The sequence below is a fragment of the Cucurbita pepo genome, chromosome 1 (assembly GCF_057944985.1).
Source record: "Cucurbita pepo subsp. pepo isolate OVF chromosome 1, ASM5794498v1, whole genome shotgun sequence".
NCBI lineage: Eukaryota > Viridiplantae > Streptophyta > Magnoliopsida > Cucurbitales > Cucurbitaceae > Cucurbita > Cucurbita pepo.
In genome coordinates this window covers 10,038,871-10,060,414 of record NC_141798.1, presented here as the reverse complement: position 1 = coordinate 10,060,414, position 21,544 = coordinate 10,038,871, and the positions used below count along the sequence as shown (strand labels likewise).

General features: G+C 36.9%; 1 protein-coding gene across 1 annotated transcript in view; it reads left to right on the top strand.

Moving 5' to 3' along the window:
• Positions 1-8,057: 8,057 nt before the first annotated feature.
• MAD1 (mitotic checkpoint family protein) overlaps positions 8,058-21,544 on the top strand; it is a 36,056-nt gene continuing 22,569 nt past the window's right edge. The window contains exons 1-3 of the mRNA XM_023674506.2: positions 8,058-8,438; positions 10,842-10,941; positions 19,962-20,122. Of these exons, the coding sequence (XP_023530274.1) occupies positions 8,241-8,438; positions 10,842-10,941; positions 19,962-20,122 (459 nt within the window). The 5' untranslated portion in view covers positions 8,058-8,240. The remainder of the gene's footprint in view (positions 8,439-10,841; positions 10,942-19,961; positions 20,123-21,544) is intronic.

Sequence of the window (21,544 nt, the reverse complement as noted above, 5' to 3'; positions counted from 1 at the left end):
ATTATTAATTAAAGTAGAAGTCTTTTATTCACTAATATAGCAAACACCGGTAGACTTCGTATTCTAACAATATATTAGTTCCGTTAGTTTTGTGTTTATTGATATATATAAATAAGGAATATAATCTCCATTTTTATCCCTATTTTAAAATTTATAATTATAATATAATTAAAAAATATTTTAATGATGGCTATCTTAATATATTTATTTTAAAACAAAACAAATTCTGTTGTAGAGGGTTAGTCATGAGTTTAAAACCTAATTTGACCTACTTTATTTATTTCAATAGTTAATCAAACTTATGAGGATCTATTTTAGTGAAGGAATCCCGTTCAATCAAGTTATAGAGATAAAAATTATGAAAATTATTATGAATATATGTAGGCGTCGTCGTTAGAATTCGAATGCAAGCTTTCAGATATAGGAGTGTACAAGAGTCAAGCGTACAAAATAGAAGCGGTATCCATGAGGCTTAAAGCATGGCACATTTACATTGTGGGATCCACGTGACGCCAATAGAGAAATCGAAGAAAACGTTGTGAAACGCTAAAGCTCAAGCTCTAAACTAAGAAGCCTTTCACATGGTAGAAACACGCGCTCAGAGCAATCGAATGAAAAACAATGCACCCTAGATATCATATTCATGTAATGTTTTATGAAACACTTGATGAGTCAAGGATGTTAAGAATGAATGATAGGTCATGTACACATTCGTACATCCTATAGGAAAGTTATGGCATGAAAGGTATGGAAGTATAATATGTATAATAACTATATCTATGATTTGAAAATGTGAGACTTCGTGCATGTTGCATGTCACGAGCACGAGATACTTCTCCAATATGCTTTTGTACGAACGCGTACCCAAGATACGATATGCCCTCCTTTCTTTATATTTAATTTCAACAACATTAATCAGACTTAGGGGGCATGTGTACGAGCCCACCTAATGAATTCATGCGCTCATTCAACCCTATCCAGAATAGATATAGTAGAGTCCAAAGAATAGTCATGAAAAATTAAATCTCGTCATAAATTATGATTATACGTGATTGCATTATTATTATTATTATTTTTTTTTTTTTTTGTTGTCAAGTTTTAAATAAAATTAAAGTTGATTTTAATGTTTCTGTTCCGTGAATGAAGGGTTCATTTCCAACATCATATTGCTTCACCATCCAATCATCCATGAAGATTCTTCTGCTTGCACCATCGTATAGTGACCCATGTGATGCGAGGCTCACGACTAGCACACGCAACTCATGAGCTTCAATCCCGCCAAGGCCTTAGTTGTCCTCAACATATGTTGGGTTGATCGAGTTGTCTCAAACCATACTGCTCGTCCACATCGTAAGCTCATGTGAGCAGCTTCTTCAAGCCGTTAGCTCTAGACAACTTTCCCTCAGCTTGGCTGCTTCACTTCGGCTTAGCTATTATTTTGCTTCATTCAACCATTTGGACAATATAGCTATTGTTTTAGGCATTTAATAATATTTATCTCCATATAGTAATGAGTTAGAAGACTTAAGATACGCTGGGCTCCACCAAGAGATTCTAAATTTGATTTTTTTGAATGAACCAAATATCAAGACCACGTAAAGTTGAACATAAAGTTGAAGTTGAAGTTAGAATATTTAAACCAAAAAATTACATATAAAGCAAAATTAAAAATAAAAATAGATTCTATATGTTATTTTAAAATGGTTAAATTAAAAATAAAATAAGATATAATTGAGTACATATATTTTTGAGGTTGATTTAAAATAAAATATTGATTTAATAAATTTAAATAGGTTATTATTTTGAATATTGTTAATGTTAAAAATAAAGAATCTTCCCGCAACTTGAATGGAGAAGGTGAAAAGCGTGTGGTTTGACCCGGTGAATACAATGAATCTCTACTGCGACTGCCACGTGGAACGCATGTTATGAATGTGGGGGAGAAAATTGACATTGGCGTGAAAATAATTGAAGTCCTCCCCTTCTTTTACGCTGCAAAATTGGCCCACCACTCCTTTTTCATTTTTCATGTTTTTACTATTTTCACCTCTCAAATTCATTGGCTCATCAATCTTCTTTTACTATTTTTACCCTCAACCCCTTTCTTTTTATGGAAGGGCTTCAAAGATGAAAACGAGTAACGACTATTACCTCGGATATATTCATATGATCCGATAATCTGATCAACTCCAACTACTCAACTTGAATGATAAAAGTTTAGTTGAGTTATTTTTTTTTCTCGATTTTGATTGGGTCGAACTTTTAGAAAATCAAGAATTCGGGTTAATTTGTGAGCTGACATTTTCTTGGTTGGGTCGAAAATAGGATTACAATCCAATCATGCTTTTAAGATTATTACGAAAATTATGTTTTACATTTACCATCAATATTAGTGATGGATTGTGACTTGTGAATGTTTAATATTTGAAATTTATTCGATTTTAATTATTGATATAACATGTGCTGTAGATAGTGGATTTTTTTAAATAATAATAATAATAAAAAAAAAAACAACCCCACAACTCAACTCAACTTGAAAATAGAGGGTTGGGTTGGGTTGAGTTGGATTGTGAACTTCGTTCAGATTGGTTGGATTACTAATTCAACCAACCTAAAATTTTAAGTTGTTCAAAAGATTTTCTAACTCAATCCGACCTGAATCAACCTGTGTACACACCAAGTTACTATCGCACTTTTAATGGTAGCGGACTTGCGATTGTGAGACACTCACTTTCCAACGACAAGTGAGCTAAGCCAATTCGTTCTTGCGTCGCCTACGGCCAAGCGACGTATGCTCAAGCCTCTGGCCTCGGTTTTAAGAGAAGGTTTTAGAAAGTGAGGGCAGAAAGAGATTTTCGAAAGAGAGATTTTTTAAAGAGATGTTATATAAGCAAGCAAGAAAGAAATAACAACGGCTTAGAGTATATAACCTTGAGTATGGAGAAGTTGACAACTAGTCGTATCCCTCTATAGTACATCCTGAGGCATTTCATGTCGCCTAGACATGATATTTCTGAAACGTCATACTTCCTAGAAATATAAGAGTAAAACACTAGAATATGAAAAGACATAAAGGGTTGGACTTGTCATGAACATGCGGCCATGGGCAATACGCCTTGGACGAGCATGACCGTGACATTCTCGAGTTTAATAGTAGGATTCTCCTTCCCTCTCATTCTTCTTTTTAGTTAAATTAAAATTTTAATTTTCAATTGAAGAGGTCCTTCAACTTTCAATTTTGTAATAACATGTTTGAAAGCTTAATTATATGGACGGTATGCTAATCATAAAATTTTATCTTTTAAAGATGTCACTTCTCGATTTTGGTTTAAAGTTTCAATTTTACCTAATAAACATGGAAAAAGACGATGTGAAAGTTTGAAATAATATATATTTTTAACTGTAGAGTTTATTTACACCTATATAGTATAAATGCTTTAATTTAAGCAACGAGCCTGCATGTTTTCCTCGTTAGTGGAAACACTCACATTTAAGGGATACGTGACAAACACGAAATTATATTAAGTTGAATAAATTAATATTAAAGATAATATAAATGTATGAATGTCATTGCAACGACTTTATTTTTATTTTAAAATAAGACAGTTACTACGTGTATGTCGTGTTTGCTATGTGTAGAAAACTATTTAGGAACATTATATATTAAAATTTGTTATGGGTTTAAATGTTGATAAACTTCGCTATGGTAAAAACATATTAGATAAAGAAAGAAATCATCAATCTATTGAAGTTTAAATATGAAAATGCTACTAAATCACTCTAACAATGGACTTATGATGTAAATGTAGATAATTATTAGTGCACGGTTGAAATATCCGAGCCCCGATGAGAAATTGAAAATTAAAATTTTCCTTTTAAAACTCGAAATTTTAAGATTTTATTGACGGTCTTAGAGATCGAATTTGAATATGAGGCGGAAGAGAAAAATGCTTAGAAAAATATTTAAAAAAAAAAAAAGTGAAAATTTGAGAAAACTAATGAAAGTCAACCTTGGATAAATTGGTCATTTTGACCCTCCATTCCTAATTAGGGGCATGGATTAGTCCTGGTCAAAGAAAAAAACAAATTGATTCAAATTTTGGACGAGAAGTTATGAAATTTGATAGAACATAAAAAAGAATAAAAAATCGTGATAGAGAATCTCGAAAATTAAAAAGAACTTGAATTGCAGGTGGACATGCATCGTACGAATGGTGGCAAGTTCGTCAAGCAAGAGAAGAATATGTATCCAATAGAGGAAGCAAGAGAATAATATGTATCCAATAGAGGATGGTGGAGCGCGTTTGGCATCGTGTTGACACGCATTGGTAGGAGGACAAAGACACGCATCATTCCAACAATGGGAGACTTGAACCACGACCCGATTTGAACCGAAGCATGACCATGACGCATCTAGGAAGTCTAGTCCACTTGCGCAACATTTTGAGACAATGTCAAGGATCGAACATCCACCGTCAGATTTGTAGTAGCCAACCAACGTTCCACATGGCAAACCAAGGCAACGAGTAGACAAGAGTGTCAAAGATAGACTTGTTGAAGGGTTGGGTAGGGCACTCGGTCTTAACCACAAAAGTCTGGGTTTTGAAGAAAATTTTGGTATGCGATTTCTGGAGTCAAGTCAGTCCATATGAAATATGAAAGCTTGCCAAATTTAGTGTCGATTGAATAGCGGGCGGATGCTCTATGATACCGTATGTTCGTTTGCCAAAATCATGTTTACACCTGCTAGTTTGGGAATGCCTCCAAATGTACTTTACGGGGAAGCATGGTGTCATCTCTTCACCATCCCTAGGCCTTGTGACCTAAGTAAGCTACCATGTGGCACATGCATGTTTCACAGTAAGGGCGAGCGTTTCAAGACAAGTGTCTTGGACGACTTTCTTTGAAATAAATTTTTGAAGGACAGTATCGGGGTACGAGTGTGCCAATATTGTGCGCCTACCTGCGTGTTAGAGGTTGGATTTTGCACCCATTATCCGGTACGGTATCCGTAAATGACATGACATGGGCATGAAGAACCTATGCATCGATATAACTCGAATGGATGGATGTTCGGGATATTTTGATGTTATGAACGCACATGGACTCGTTCTCGATGACATGAACGAGTGAGTTGCGATGGCCGACAACACCCCGTGACTTGGGATGACGTCAAGACATAGAGACCATATTGATTAGGAACCAAGATAATGTTGGATGCAACGTCGCATCGAAAGACCTTGGTCTTGAGTAGAGGCAAGGTTGAGTCGAATGACTTGGCCTAATGTAAAAGCAAGTTGGTTGTATAGTAGATGATTGAACATACACATGCAGGCAGCGTGTGTGGCCAAACAAGCTAGTATTCCGCACGAGCGATGTAACGACCCGGGAAAGAAAGAAAGAAAAAGAAAATATTATATATATATATATATATATATATAAAATAAATGAAAACCAGAAAACGAAAAAAAAAAAAAACCCAGTCGACGGAAAACCCGCGAGTTTTTCGGCGACCGCCGTGTTTCGCGGAACCCACGCGAAACGACGGCCACAGCACGCCCACCCTCAGCCCAGCATCTTCAGAATGCCTGCAAAGGGAGAAAAGAGAGAAAAATTTCGAGAGAGAGAGAGAGATTTCGGACAAACGTCGGCGAGTGTTCAGTTTCTCCGACGAGCCCTCAAGCCACCCTTAAACCGACACCAAACAACCTGTTACTACCGTAAGAGAGATCCCTAACGAAAGCACAATAACTCAGGGGCATTTGGTGTTATTTCGTAAGCGTCGTCGTCGGTAACCGAGGTCGGAAAGTTAGGTTTCTTAATCGATTCTTAGATCTATGGCTTTTAGGAGCTTTTAGGCCGCAAAACTCCCAAAAAGGAAAGAAGGACGACGAACAAAGAGGAAAAGAGAAGGAAGAGGATCGAAATCGGCAACGAAAACGCCGCGGGAAGGAGAGAGAAAACTCGCCGGAAAATCGGCCAAAGTCGGGTAAGGAAGACGAGATCCACGGATCCGGGTCAACCCGAACCCAGAACCCGGGAGAGCCAGCCCGTTTCCCCCCTTGGCCTCTGCCTTCGGCCCAGCCCAACTACAGCGGCCCAAACCTCAAACCGGCCCAGAAGCTACGGTTCAGTTGAACCAACCCAGACTAGACCCACGGTCCAATTGAGCCGGCCTGCAAACCAAACACTTGCGGCCCAGCCCAGTAAGCCGAGGCCCAACGTTTAGCCTTGGCCCAGTAGCCTTCCACAGCCCGCGACCCGAACCACGACCCGAACCGGACTGCGACCCGCGCTTCGACCCGACACTACCGCCCGACGTGGCTTTCTCTGCTGCTGCCACGTGTCACACAGCGGCGCGGCAGTCCTCGGCTCGGCTCGGCGCAAACGGCTCGGGCTCCCTCCGGTGACGCTCCGGCGGCTCCTCCGACGGCTCCAGCGGCTGTTCGGCTCAGCTCACCTGTTTTCAGCCCGGTTTCCACTGTTTCGACCCTCCCGGATCTGTTTTCGGCCCCGATTAAGGTATCCGAGGCCGTTTTAGAGCCGTATTTCACATTTATTAAATTAGGTAAATTAATTGTGAAATACTAACGGAAAGTGGTGAACGGTGTGATAGGAAACAAACCCCAGCGAAGTAGGAAGCAGCTCTCACGGAACGGGAGCTTACGTTTAGCTATTTAGGGAGTACTTCGGCCGAGGCCAACCAAGTAAGTGGCCTTACTATAGGATAGGCTATATAAATTGTATGATGCTTGATGATATGTGCCAGTTTATACATATTTTGTTGAGTGACGCTTAATATGTTTGACGCACGTTGTGGCATTATGATGAGCATGATGATTGCATGATTTTTACCTTAATATGATGATGTTTTCCATATTGAGCATGCTAGATGATGATGAGTGCCATATTGCATCATGTCGTTAGATCGACGTAGGACACAACCCTAAGAGCATGAAAATGATATTAATATAAATATCCACGATATGCGTTACCTAGAGTAACAAAGAGATGAGACTAGAGGGACCTCATGCATTTTGTATGTTCATAAGCATAGGGCTACTTCCCCTAGAGATGATGAGTGCGGACGCGCACCTTATGATGAGCGCGAATGCGCACAGGTGCGAAAGCACACAGATGAGGGTGTTCATGAGGCGCATGACACTATGGGGTTCCGCTGACCTCCGGACGTCGCTACAGATTAGCTTGACCAGAGGGTCCAGGGGGTGTGCGAGCGCCCTGGGGACTCACACTCGCACGTGTGAGTCGTGTGTAGGGAAGTACTACACATCCAATTTGTCCGAGACTGGAGGCCACCCCTAAGATGATTAGAGATAGGTCCCTATTCATGATTGCATGTGTTTGCATTAGCATGGCCCCTATAGTGGGGTCACTTACTGAGTATTTCTTCGAAATACTCAGGCCGTGTGCCATATTGTTTTTCAGGTAAAGGCAAGGCTCCCATGTACGGTTGACGGTGGCATCGTGATCAGAGAATGTGGCGCTTGCATAGGATAGTTGCATATTTAAAATTCCTAGTCTTGGTTAGGATAGGGCGTTTGCATTTCATTCATTTATATTAATTAATTTGTAATCGTTTTATTTTGTCTTTTGAACTCCAGCATCATGTTTGAAACACGTAAGTCCGGCAGTGTTTTTCAATGTTTTAACGTATTCTGAAGTTTTAAATTTTTCCGCTAGTAAAGATGAGCATGCTTAGGTTTTTATTCTGCATTAGAGATGAGCATGAGACGTTAGTGGCGACTCTAGATATGTGGAAATTTAGGGTCGTTACAAGCGATGTTCGATTGGCAAAGACAAATCTCTCATAAGGCCTGGTGAAGCCACAAAGCTAGGAAAAAAAATGAATATGGGGCTTGAGTTCCCCTTAGATGATCGTAAACGTGTCAAGATCACGACGTTGCACGGTTAAAAAAAAGAATATGACCGTGACACCATTGGTGTGAAAATCAATCTCATGCTCTTAACATTTAAGAGCCAAACTTGAAAAATGAAAAAGAATAAAAAAGAAAAGAAAAAGAAAAAAAAAAAAGGAAGAAAAATTACTCCTCCGTCATCACCTCCCCCTCCATACCATATTAGATTGCATCGTTGGGATGAAGCTCTTTAGCTGAATACAGCCATTAAACGACCGTTGTTTTCAAATTGGTCAGTAGCCACATCACTGCAGTTTGCGAACAAACCCTAACACAGCAATTGGAATCTGGAAAGGCAGCAGGATGATTGTCAGGACTCCTCCACCGAAGAAGCAACGATCCGAAGTTAGGGCTCTGCCCGATTCCTCATCGGCAGGTGCCTCAGATCTTCCGCTCGTTATCTATGAAGATCCTCTTCCCGTGGTGCCAGCAACGACACAACCAGAGTGTTCGCACGAGCCCTCTGAGCAGATGCTCTGCACTTACCAATGTCGCCAAATGGTTCGGAAATGACGTCCCTTTCTCAAATATATTTATTGTTATTGATACATCATTTCATAGTCTTACTATTTAGTGAATATCGTTAGTTGTTCGAAATGTTTGATGTTTCTGAACTCTATTAGGAGGCGTAAATGTTAGCCTGTCTAAACCCAGTTAACTATTTTGTGGAGATGGCGGTTTGAACACACTTTTGAGTCACTGGGAATCTGACAGCCATGTGCTTCTAAATCGTGTTGAAGATTAAGGTCACAAGAAAACTCCTAAAATAGGAGGTCTTCATCTAAATGGGCAGGCGAACTCCAACTAGACTGTCTATTTTGACATTCCCGCCCATTTCGTATGTTAGCCGACATACATTTTAAATAAGCCCTGAAATTTGACAAATCATGAGATATTTAGGGTAAATTTAGAGGGAGGCAAACTGTTGCCTCTTTCCCAATTGTTCTTGAGGTTTTTATCTGGAATTCGATACTTCGTGGCATAGCTATCTCTAGCAAGTATGGGTACTGATTGGATTGGTTGGTCCAGTGCCTCTTCTTCTCTTAGTAGTTGTAGATGACTACCCCGGGGTTTTCATTTGTGAGCGCAAAATCTTGGTTAGTTCTGTCTCATTATTCTAAGTTAGTAATGGTTCTAAACTTTATATTATGTAAATCTTCTTAATTTGGTAGTTGTGCCTTAAGGCAAGTTTACTCGAGACTGTCTCTGATTGACAATGACTGCAGCAATAGCTGAGACTGCTGGAACAATACCTTTGGTGGTTGGATGCTTAATTTTAAGAGATCCTCCAATGACAGAGCATTCAACTTTCGTTTGTCACAGGCTTGGTTGGATGGATGGGTTCCCTTATAAAAAAAGGTTGGATGGCAGGATTAGGAAGCATGATAGACTTCGAGGCGTCTGCAACCAGTCATTGTTTTACCAAATTGAAGAATCAACAAGTCCCTCCTTGTCATGAAGGCCTACGGGAAATTGTTTTGAGTGGAAAGACACTTAATTTGTTTCCTTTTGACTAAGCTCTTTGATGTTCAAATACCGATGAAACCAAAGGAGAAGTTCAAACATTTTCATGTTCCCACATTTATTTATTTATTTATTTTTTTTGATAAGAGACAATTTCATTAATGATTGAAATTTACAAAAAGGATGTAATACCCACGATGTTTACAAAAGACCTTCCCAAATTAAAATGAGGGAGGTATAATTATAGAAAGTAAAATATTAGACAGTTTACACCAAGATATAACATGGTAAACAACATTATCGAAAAGTTTTGTTTAAGTTTGTGTCTTTTCTACAAATATTCTTTGATTTCTTTCTTTCCATCAGTGTGTCTCATGCAGTGAACCTGGGCACTAGACTTTGTTCATTTCCTTCTTTATTGCTCCTTTACACGCTCAAGTTGGTAGTATTTTTTTTAGGTTTGGTACACCCTGATGCTTTTGTAGCTTTTTGGTTTCTGTTATTAGATCATGTATGATCAATCTTTTGGTGTTAAAGCCTAGATTCTCTAGCCTATTGCAATAAAGCCAACGAGGGAAGGCCTAGATTTGAAGATTTGATTAAAGAACTTGAGGGGCTTCTGATGAGATAATTAGATACTTTTTGTGATTTTGGTAGTTGTTGAATTTTGCTGCTTCTAATTGGACTTGGTATTTTTTAGTGATTTTTCTTTCCTCACGAAAGCTAATTGGAACATCAATTTTTTGATGTCTCTCAGCTTTTAGCCATGGGGGACATTTCTTCCTGGCTATACTTTTACTTCTTCAATCAATCGAATTGTCTGGTGTCTTATCATAACATAAGAAAAAAAAAAAAAGAAAAAGAAAAACCTTCCTTTGGTGCATGATAATACCATCTAAGGCTGGTATTAATTGCTAGATCTCTCTTCTATCAGGTCATGTTAAAATTTGATTATTTCCAGATAGACATCACGATGTGTTTAATATCAGTTAAGTCCCTTTAAAGCATCAACACTGGAAGAAAAGAAGACAATTTATGATCCCACTTTGTAGGTGATTCATTGTCATTTATTAATCAGTGTGGACTAACCAAGCTAGGTAACTATGATATTTGAACTACTCCAATGGTTTTATCCTCCATGGAGAAGTTGATATGGTGCAATTTGTGTCACCTTCTTTATGAATGCCATGTCAAAGTATGTTTGGCCGCTTGCAATACTTTTTACCTATTTCACAGTAATTTATTATAGTTTAGAAATCAAATGTCTTTGCTCCTTGACACATTTAACTTTAGTTTAGAACTCACATACGAACTTTGCACAATAATAAGCTTTCCAATACCTCTTTCATATTTTGTCCCAATCAATTTTGTCTACTTGCTTTTATTCCTTAATTACTGGTAGAACTTGAACCATGAACTTTAATTGTGTTTCTTTTTCAGGTGAAGGCAGACTTCTTAGATGCATTAAGCAATGCAGAGAAGCAAGTTCATGATTATGAATTGAAGTTGGGCGTGCTAAATGAGAACCTCTCCAAAGTTGGTGAGTTGTTAGCATATAAGTTCTATTAATTGCTGGTAGATGAAGTGAATGCAGTTTTATATTCTTTTGAAGAAAGTCTAATGCTGAAAGATAAAAATTTTCAAAAAGGAGGAATTAAAAAGAGAGTGAAAATACTAAGGTAATATACAAGCAACCCAATTTAAACACATATCTTGCAAGGAAAAATCATAAAAGAGCTTGGAATAAGAACACCAAATAGAAACCTGGAATTTTGCTGCCTCAAACGATCTAGCCAACAATTGCTTTCAAGAACTGACTATGCGCCAATTGAATTTTTGATATAATAGCCGAACTGGATTATAACCCACCACAAATGAAGCCGTGGAGGAAGACTTGGACCAATTAGCAATTGGAGAGTTGTGCTTGAAACCATTAGTGAATACCCATGAAGATTAAAAATCCCAAATAATTTCTGCCAATAGATGAAGTGTATCAGTGAAGACTCTTAAGTTTTGGAAGTGAGGAGCTTCTGTGTATGAAATAAGTTCTTATGCATTTGGTTCAACGATGCGATGTTTTGTTTTTTGTAGAAGATATGAAGACAAAGTTGGTGGTTCCTCTTTATATCTCTCATTTGCGTTGTTCAAACATTCGTTAGTTGATTGTTGCAACTCCTTGTGTATTCTCAATTTTCTAAGCAAGATAGAGATGATTTTGTTTCAACTCAGTTGTTGAAGCGTTGGTCCTTCCAAGGATGGCACTTAGTGTGTTGTTTGGCCTCCTTCTGGAGGTAGGAAGTTAATTCAAATACTTGCTGATTTCTCCAAAAAAAAAAAAAAAAAAAGGCGAAAAGGTTGGCTTATTTTTGGGAAATGTTAAAAGATTTCCTTCAGAATTATGAAGAACATTATTGGTCTTTAATTGATTTTCTTAAATAGATTTTGTTAGAGGATTCATCTGTGTTGTCTGTGGTTAAGGAGAAGCTTGTGATTAAGGAGAAGCCAATTCATAGAAGTTATGTGGAGGCTGTAAATAAGAGCGTGAGGGACAGTCAGTGTTTTGAACTCCACTGAAGACAATCTATTTGAACATCTTCTTGGGTTCGAATGGAGAAAGAAGTGGTGAATATGAACTTCTGTGAGGTTTTAGTTAAAGAAGTTTTAGAAGATACTTCCCAATTTCCAGTCTTGATTAATTACCACAACAAATCAAATGAAACTCGGCAAAAAAGAAATGAACACGCTGCCAAGAAACTGTGTTTCTTTTCCTTCAAACCTCTAATTCGCTCTTGCTTGCTGCTACTAACCGGTGTCGGTGATTTTGGTGCTTCAATTTATCCTTTCATGGGTTTGCCCTCTAGCTTAAGCTTACCTAGTGGAAAAGAAGAAATCAGATCTTTTGATAGTTGTTGATCACGCACAACTGAGTATGTGTTCGTTTTTGTAGCAGTCCTCTCAATTCGACTAGCCATGCTTCCATTTTTCTTTTAATATTTTTGAGTCTATGTAGAGAGAAAAGTTGGAGTAGGGTATGACGGGGTGTAGCGATAAAAAACAGGATGTGTGGTCAATTTCTATTTTGTCATTCCCAGTGACGAATTGTCTCAACTTTCTTTTATTCCAAGAGATTCGATTTTAATACAACACTGATCATAAGTGCTATAAGTCGTCGAAATCCTTATTTTTTTTGTCATAAACTCTCTTCGCTATTGTAATAATTGCAAATGTCTTTTTATACATTGGTACGAGTGAATGAGGATGTTGTTATAAAGACTTTGGGGTTCCAATAGGTCACTGTAAATGTACAGGGCTATCACATTCTTTGGTTAGATCTTCCAACCTCTTCCTTGTTCATGCATCGTCGGTTGACTTGGGGTTAGATCTTCCAACCTCTTCCTTGTTCGTGTATCGTCCGTTGATTTGATTTTCCACTGGGATGTTTCAAATCAAAGAAAGAAAGGAACCATAACAAATCCTCATTAAGTAATGGGTTTTTAAGGGGGTTTGCTTTGCTGGCACATCGGGTTGCCTAAATTGTCGAATGATGCTATTCGGGGTCGATGCTTGCATACGTGTTAGATATGTTTGCTTATTGAGTTCATTGCTTTTTTGGTACGAGGGACCTATGCTTGCCAAATTAGCTTTCTTAGACAACACTCCAGTTTCTCTCGAAGCAAGAGGTCTTGCTTATCCCGACCCAACAGTTTGAATAGTCAACTACTTTTCAGTTGAAAGATTGGTTTGTTCATTAAATTGGTTCATAGATCAAGAAAGAATTCAGCCCCTTACAAGGGGATGCAATCAATCGAAAGTCTCTTTCGAAGCTGAAATTTCTCTTTGGTCATCAATGAATTGAGGTGTGAATTTTCAAAAGGCAAGAAGCCCTTAAGTAAGGAATGATTCAACATTAATTGGACTAAACTCCTTTCAACAGAATAAATGGGCTCTCCGAATTGTTCTTAATAGTCACCCATCATGCGGCTCTCAAATCCAACCTGTGGTGGATCCGAGAGACAAAAGTCAAAACAGTTATGGTTTATGAGGCTTTGCTGAAATTAGATGAAAGTTTTGAGGTGTTAGAAGCTGAAATTTAATCGAGAGTCTAAAGCTAGAATTTCTCCTTTGCCATCAATGAATTGAGGTGTTAATTCCTGAAAGGCAAGAAACCCTAAAGTTAGGAAAGAATCAACATTAATTCGACTGAACTCTTCTTGGTAGACTATTAGTGTTTTAGAACTGTGCTGGACAGTCACCCATCACACACTCTCAAACCCAACCTATGGTGGATCTCGAGAGACAAAGCCGAAGCGCTTATGGTTGATAAGACTGATAAAATTAGAAGAAAGGATTTTGAGGAGTCATGATGAAAAATGGAGGCCATATGAAATTTTCTATTTAAAAATTGAAAATTGGTCATGAGAAGCATACCAATTCAAATTTTATTGAGGGGCATGAAGATTGGATCTCCATAAAGAACTTACCTTTAACATATTGGGAACTAAGCACGTTTGAAGCAATTGGAGAATATTCTGGTGGCCTTGGTAGTGTTTCGTCTCAAACCCTTAATTTGCTTGACTGTACTGAAGCTCGTATTGAAGTAAAGAAGAACCTGGAAAAAGAGGGCATTCTTTTCTTAGATTTGATGATGTGACTTCACTAAATCCTCCAAATATCTTTAATGGTGTTCTGTCTTCAAATGTTTTCTCAAATTCCTTAGATTTATGTAGGCTACAGCAAGTCATGGAAGATGGAGTCATTAGTGCTTCCAAGAACACTGTTTTAATTATGCCAGCAGATGAAGCTTTAATGGTGTGCTGTCTTTAAATGACTTTTCAAGTTCCTTAGATTTATGTAAGCTACAGCAAGTCATGGAAGATGGAGTCATTAGTGCTTCCAAGGACACTGTTTTAATTATGCCAGAAGATGAAGCTTTAATTGTCCCTAGCCTGCCTGGCGAGCATTAACAGTCAGCTCCCATCATCATCTTAAACGAGGAGGATGTCATTAATGTGCTAGAGAATGAAGGTTTAGTTATGCCAGAGAAGGAGGCTTTTATTGCACCAGGTATTGAGGAGACATCTTTAAATACTTGTCCTTTATCTGAACAGGTGGGTCCTTCTACTGTGCCTTTTGAGAATATTGATTCTTCTTTTGTTAAAGAAATACAAAACAGGCCTCTCATTGAAACAGTTCCTGTAATTAATGAAGATCTCTCTTCCAAGGTAATGGTTCCTTTGATGGATGATGGTCTCCCTCCCAAGGCAACGGTTCAAATTGATGATGGTCTGTCTTCCAAGGCAATGGTTCATAATTCCTCCAAAGATTTAGACTCCTTAGTTTCAATGAGTATCAAAGAAGTAAAAGATGGTTTTATGGCAATTATCATACAAGATAAAAAGAAATTATCCCTTTTGACTTCCAATGGTTACTGATGAGCATTGTTTATAAGAATATTGGCTCACAGAAGACTTTTCAAGTAATTCTTCAAGCATCAATTAGCCTTCCATACTCACTTCTGGTAATAATGATTTGGTTGGAATAAAAGTCTCTTAAGGGTATCATTCGTTCATCCAAAGTCCTTTCACCTTCTGAATAAGCATCTAATCCTTGTTTTAATAACTCTGATGATGAGTTGGATGTTAGTTTGAGTAGTGTGGACTGCATCTTCATTCTCATGGCAACAACTTTGATGTTATCATAATAAAAGATCCATTTGCAGAAGCTTTTGAGTCCCTCTTTCAAAATTCAGATCAGGAAAATCCCTCTTACAAGGATGAATTGGTTGAGAATCATTACGTCAATGACACTTTTTCTTCTTCTTTAAACCAATGCAGGTTTTCGTCATTATTATAGCTCAGTGGTCTGCAACTGCATGAAATTTCTCCTTTGAGTTCCATGAGGATTCATAACAAGAATTAAAAATGCATTTTATTTCTCGTTTTTTCATGAAAGTTCTGTCATGGAATATCAGGGATCTGGGAGTTTTTTCAAAAAAGTTCAATTTTGAAGAAATTCCTACAACTCCATTGTCCTGATATCTTATTCAAGAAACCAAGGTTGGCTTTTTTTTTTTTTAATAGGAAAATCATCAACTTATTATGGAATCTGTAAGATATGAGCTAGGTGAATGTGAAATCCATTGTCGGTTCAGGTGGCATGCTAATCAAGTGGGATGACAGCAAGTTGAAAGCATTGGAAGTTCAAAAAGGTGGTTACATTTTGGGTTAAAATTTCTTTTCAACAAGACATGATTAGTTAGTTTACAATTGTTTCGGGTCTAAATGACTAGAGAAAGAAAACATCTTTGGAATGAATAAGATTAGCGATCATTATGTGGGCTATAAAATACAGTGATTTTCTGTTTCAAGAAAGTGCTTGGGAGCAGTTATGGGTAATTTTTTGCGAGATTTTGTACCCTCAGAGACTATGATTGAGCATATTATTGATGTGGAGATGGAACTACATCAACACTTCATACCCAGTTTTCTTGGTTTGCTGGGGTTAAATCTGTTGAGATTGCATTGCAACAAGTCAAATCCCTAAACTTGATAAGACTGCATCAGAGAGAATTTTAAAAACTCGTGGTATTCTGGCAAGGCAAGTAAATGGGATAGTTGCTGATCAGGGTGTTTAGCTATCGGTAGAAGGTGAAAAAATTACTTTGTCTAATGGGACACTCTCAAACATTTATTTTTTGGCTACTCATACTCGCGCTCTTGTTGGCTCAAGCTGCCCTCCTTATTCAATATCCAAATTGTGGATGGAAAGAAATCAAATAATCTTAAAAAGAAAGCAACTATCTTGACTTTACAGATTTGAATTGGTCCGTTTGAAAACTTCCTCTTGGTGTTCTCCCTCATAGGATTTTGCTGGATTTTCTCTAGAAGATATTTGCCTTCAATTGGAATGTCTTTATAATTTATTTTGAGTGATTGATTGTTTAATTTTATTGCTTTCTTTTATCACTTTCTCTTTTTCAGTCCCTTGTGGAGTTCGTATCTTTGACCATTAGACTCTTTTCATTTCTTCAATGAAACATTTCGTTCTTGTTAAAAAAAAAAAAAAAAAAAAAAGAAAAAAAAAAGAAAAAAAAAGAAAAGAAAAGATGAAGTGAATGAGTTGCCAAATAGCAAATGATTTAGGTTATCTCATGCCAAAGAACACAAAAACACATTGATGGCATGAGGGAAGAAAAAGCTAGCTTCCTTTGCAAAACTTGAGAGGAATTCAATCTATTATTAATCACCATCCACATAAGAATATTGATTCTCTTTGGACATTTTGACTTCCATAAGGCCGATAAAAAATCTTTTGGAATAGGAGAACTATTATGCCAATTATCAGCTACAGAACCATAAGGAAGGGATTAAAGAGATATTGTAGAGACTTGGCATCCACAATTTTTAAGGAGAATCTCCAAACCAAGCGTCCTGTCAAAAGTGAATCCTCTTCCCATTGCCGGGAAAAAAAATGGGAAAGTTTATCCACATCTTTCTAGACTTTTGAAATATTGAGCTAGGGAATTTGAAGGCTCGCTTTTCTCCTAAGGGAAAGTGAATGCTGTTCTATTGCTGATAATATATATATATATATATATATATATATATATATATATATATATATATATATATATATCATATTTATAAACAAGAATTGAACTTTTCATTAAGGAAATGAAAAGAGACTAATCTTTAAAGATACAAACTCCAATGAAGAGTGAAAAAACAATAAAAAAATGAAATAAAGACCAAACACTACGAAGAAAAAAAAACTATAAAGCAGAAATAAAGGCATGCTAATTAAGACAAATACCCCATAAGACTAAGGCATGCTAATTAAGACAAATACCCCATAAGACTATCCAGCAATAATCTTTGAGAATATCAAGAAGACTTTAACCGCGCTGATTCAAATCTGCCAAACCAAGAAAGGCGCTGATTTTGAAAAATTCTCTGATTCTCTTCAACCACAATTCTGATAGGATGACTTTGACCACACTGATCCGTAGGAGCTTTGCCTTTGGATTTAAGAAGTTGAAAAATATTTTCCTTCATTAAACAGTTCTTGATTTTTCTTACCAATAAGAACCTTGAGAAAGCTGCCACTCTGATATTTTATCTGGCGTATTAAAAAACCTTGGATCTGTGTCTTTCTTGCAAACACCCAGCCAAAGTTTTAATAGCTCCAGATGTCTTAGATTGTATTGGCTGAGATAAAGGTTTTGTCTTAGATTTAAGGTTATCAAACTTTGTAGGGAAACATTTAACAAATTCCAAAATGTAAACCATCCCTTCTTTGAAAAGCCCATTGACACTTGAATGTACTTTCTGCCACTTGACGAGGGCCAAACAACACATCTCATGAACAACCTGTAGGAGACTTGAGTTTTTCCGGATGAGAAGTACATGAATAATCGCAAGCTTGCTTGGAGAAGTACTGTCGATTTGGCCAATGCAACAATTTAACAATGGATCTTTCAAACCACCTCAAGTGTGGTGGAGAAAGGGGTATCATCATTTTGCTTGTGTACCTTCCTCATAAAAATTTTCAGATTTAAACCAAAAAACGAAATGTTGATCTTGCAATTACTAACTTCCAGGACTTAAAATGAAAATAACTAAAATCGGATAAGAAACTGGAGCTAAACAGACTTGTGCCTGAATCGGTTGAAAGCTAGAATCAGTGAGGTAGGGGGAGTGAGGAGAGAGAGTGTGTGTGTGTGTGTGGGGGAGGGGGGGCGTTCTAGAGACTGCAAATTTCATGGAAATTATTCTATTGTTGGGTTCCCTCTTGTATCATTATGTCATTGAGTGAGGAAAGAAGAATTTAACTCTATTTGTACAAGAGGGATCCCAGTGAGAAAATAACGATAGCTAGGATCCCTCTTGTATAAATAATCCTATTTTCTCACTCAAGAATATATTAGAAAATTATTCTCATACCTAGCTATATGGTATCAGAAAAGTCCTGTGTATGAACCCCTATTGTATCATTTCCCTCCCCAATTAATATTGATTTTCATTTGTTGGGCCTTCTTCAAATTCGTAAGCTTGCAAGTGAAGGAAAATGTTGGATGATTGACATAATTAAATTTATCATAACTTATCAGCTCAAGCTTTTGGGTTGATTGGTGAGGTAACGTTTGAAAAGGTTTTATGTACTCATTTTTGTGAAGAAATTGGATATCCTTCAAAGAATCTGTCTGATAAGTCTCCTCCTCTCCTTCCTGACAATGCAGTAGATGAAAAAGGAACAATATTTTCTTTTTAAAGGAGCTGTGGCGTTGATTTGGATGAGATTAATGCAAAAGCCTGTCTCTAGTGGGTGCCTTTGGTTGATATTTCTCTTTGGATTTTTGTTTCGGAGTTTGTTGAAGTTGGTTTTGTTTTTTGGGCTGTGTACGGTCATGTTTTGTTGTTTCTTTAGGTGTTTTATTCCCCCCCCCCCCCCCCCCCCCCATTTGGGAGTTTGTATGATTGAACACTTTTCCTCCTTTTGGACCTATCATTTAAAATTATATTTCTATTTAAAATAAATAACATCAACAGCAAACGAAGGTTCCTATAAAAAAAATCTCAAACTGAAGATGCTGGTCTCTTATCAATCTTTTACTGAGTAGTATTAGTGTTTCTAGAACATATACTTACACTTGCCTTGGAAGCAATTTTAGCTGAAGGTTGTCTTGATATTGTGAGTTGGGACCTTTCCTTGTCTTCCATTTTCTTTATTACTGTCTTCTCTTATTTCAAATTCCAACCTAAGTAGGGGTGTTTTATCCTTCTTCATGGGGAAGTTCCTCAAGTGTTATTTCAAAGTTTAAATATATCTATATGGAAGTTCCAAAGGAATTTTTAAATAGTATCGAGGATCTTTCTCATTTTTTAAGGTTGCCGTAAGCAGGTCCTGTGTCTGAATAGGGGTTTGTTTTCATTGTTCCTTGTAAAGTTTTGATGTTTTGAAGTAAAGTTGGAGCACCCTCTCCTATTGGTGTCTTCATGACCTTTTCTTCCAAGTTTTGTCTTCTGGGCAGTGGCTCAGGAGTTGATCTTACACATCGTTGGAGTTGGTCTTAGCTTCAGTGGTTCTGGTTTATCGGTTTTCTGTGTTAGTTTTTCACCTCATTTCAGTGGCTGTTTTCCATCGAGCACTTTCTCTCTTCAGTGTCTTTTTTAGGTTTCTTATAATTTACGGAATTTGTTCTTTATTGGTTTTGTTGGTTGTTCTCACTCCCACTAGGAGTTTGTATCCTTGGGCCTTTTTCTTTCTTTTCATTTATTATTGAAAAGTTTGTTACTTGTTAAAAAAAAAAAAAAAAAATTGTTGTGTGATCTTTCAGTTTGTACTTACTTGTTTTTAGGATGGAGTTTACCTTAAGGTGAATGATTTGTTTGGTTTGTTTTGATCATTTAGTTGGGCTGGTATCTGTTTTTGTTTTAGTTCTTTGCTGGTTTCTTCCTAGGTAAGTTATTTCTACTTCCATGTAACTTTTCATTTTAGTTTTCAATATTTGATCTAAAAAATTTTTCTTGCCGATTTGAGTTGTCATTGTAATTGTCGCAGAATCGGAGAGAAAAAAATTTCTGGATCAGTTATTATACACAGAGCAAGAACTTGCTGCTGCAAGGGGACGTGAAAAGGTTTTGCAAGAGCAATTAATTAAAGAAATTAATGATTCCGGGGAACAATTGAAGAAGCAAATGCAAATAAGCAGTGAACTGGAGGTATGTTTATTTGAATTTCAAGCCCAACGACCAAAAGAGTTTTATTTCCTAGCTGGTTGGTTCTTATTTTCTATCCTTGAGGAGAACACGGAGGGAGAGCACTTTCTCTTCTCACTTTAGTCATTGGTTCTTTTTTTTTTTTTTTTAAAAAATAAAAATAAAAAAATCAAAGAAACAAAATTTTCATTAATAGATGAAAAGAATAAAAAACTTCAAGATACAAACTCCCATGCGGAGTGAAAGAGAGGAAAAAACCAACTAAACAAAGCCAACCAAACTCTCCAAACCCTAATTGGGTTTTGGAAGCGACAATAGGGTTGTGGAGATGATTGATTAACAATATGAGATAGAAAAGCAGAGGGCGGCCAGCTCACTTAAAAAATAGTATGTAACTTAATAAAATATTCAACTGACCTATATAAAATCACTTAACTAGATTGCTACATCATTTTTTGATGGTCAACTAACAGTCCAAGGTCCATTTGAGAACCATTTCTCGTACTCCAGACACTAAGATGTCTCTTTTGAAAAGAGACTAATACTAAAAAATACACATTCTTCAAGGAAGTGAAAAATAGAACACAACGTAACACAAAAAATAAACCACTATAGAGAACCAAAAAAGAACAAGATATAGAAATAACATTCAATATGAGAAATACCAATCAAATTGTACAAAAATAAATTAGAAAAGAGAGCCTCAAGGACCAAACTCAACGCAAAAGATTGCACTCTAAAAATGGAACCAAAGACAACGCCTGAGAACTAAAAACTTTGAACAAAAAAACTGGAAAAACTCAAAGATCTGAGCTCTAACCAAAAAGAACAACCACTAGGGATAAAAGCAGAATTGAGCCTCAAAACATCAAGCAAGAACCACTGAACCCAAACCACAAATGCAATATAGAGCAATCAAATTTCAACAACGAATGTCTTGGGAGTTGAATGGAAGAATTTCATGCATCTCGAGGCCACAAGTTCAATAAGAGAAGCAAATTTGATAGGCATTGTTGAATGAAGGGAATGAGGAATCTCTTTGTTTGTTTCTTGAAATAATGATACCAATCATAACTAAAAGAATCTTGTACACCAATATCATCAATTATAATTTCCATAAGCTTAAAAGTAGATTCCACACTACTCAAACTAACTTCAGATGCATCATCACAATCATCAACATAATGTGAGAGGAAGGAGAAGTAGTGAGATCCTTTGAAAAATGAAATACTCCTTTAGTGAAAACACCATCAAAATCTAATACAATAAAATCTTGTCTACTACAAATATGAGAAATTACTTTCTTGATCGATGGAGCCAAAAGGCTAGAAGCAGTTTCTTTAATACAATCTGGATGGAATGTATTATCCGCGGTGGTTGGAAAAATTGAAGAATAATGCACCTTTCTTCGAGTGTAGTAATGAA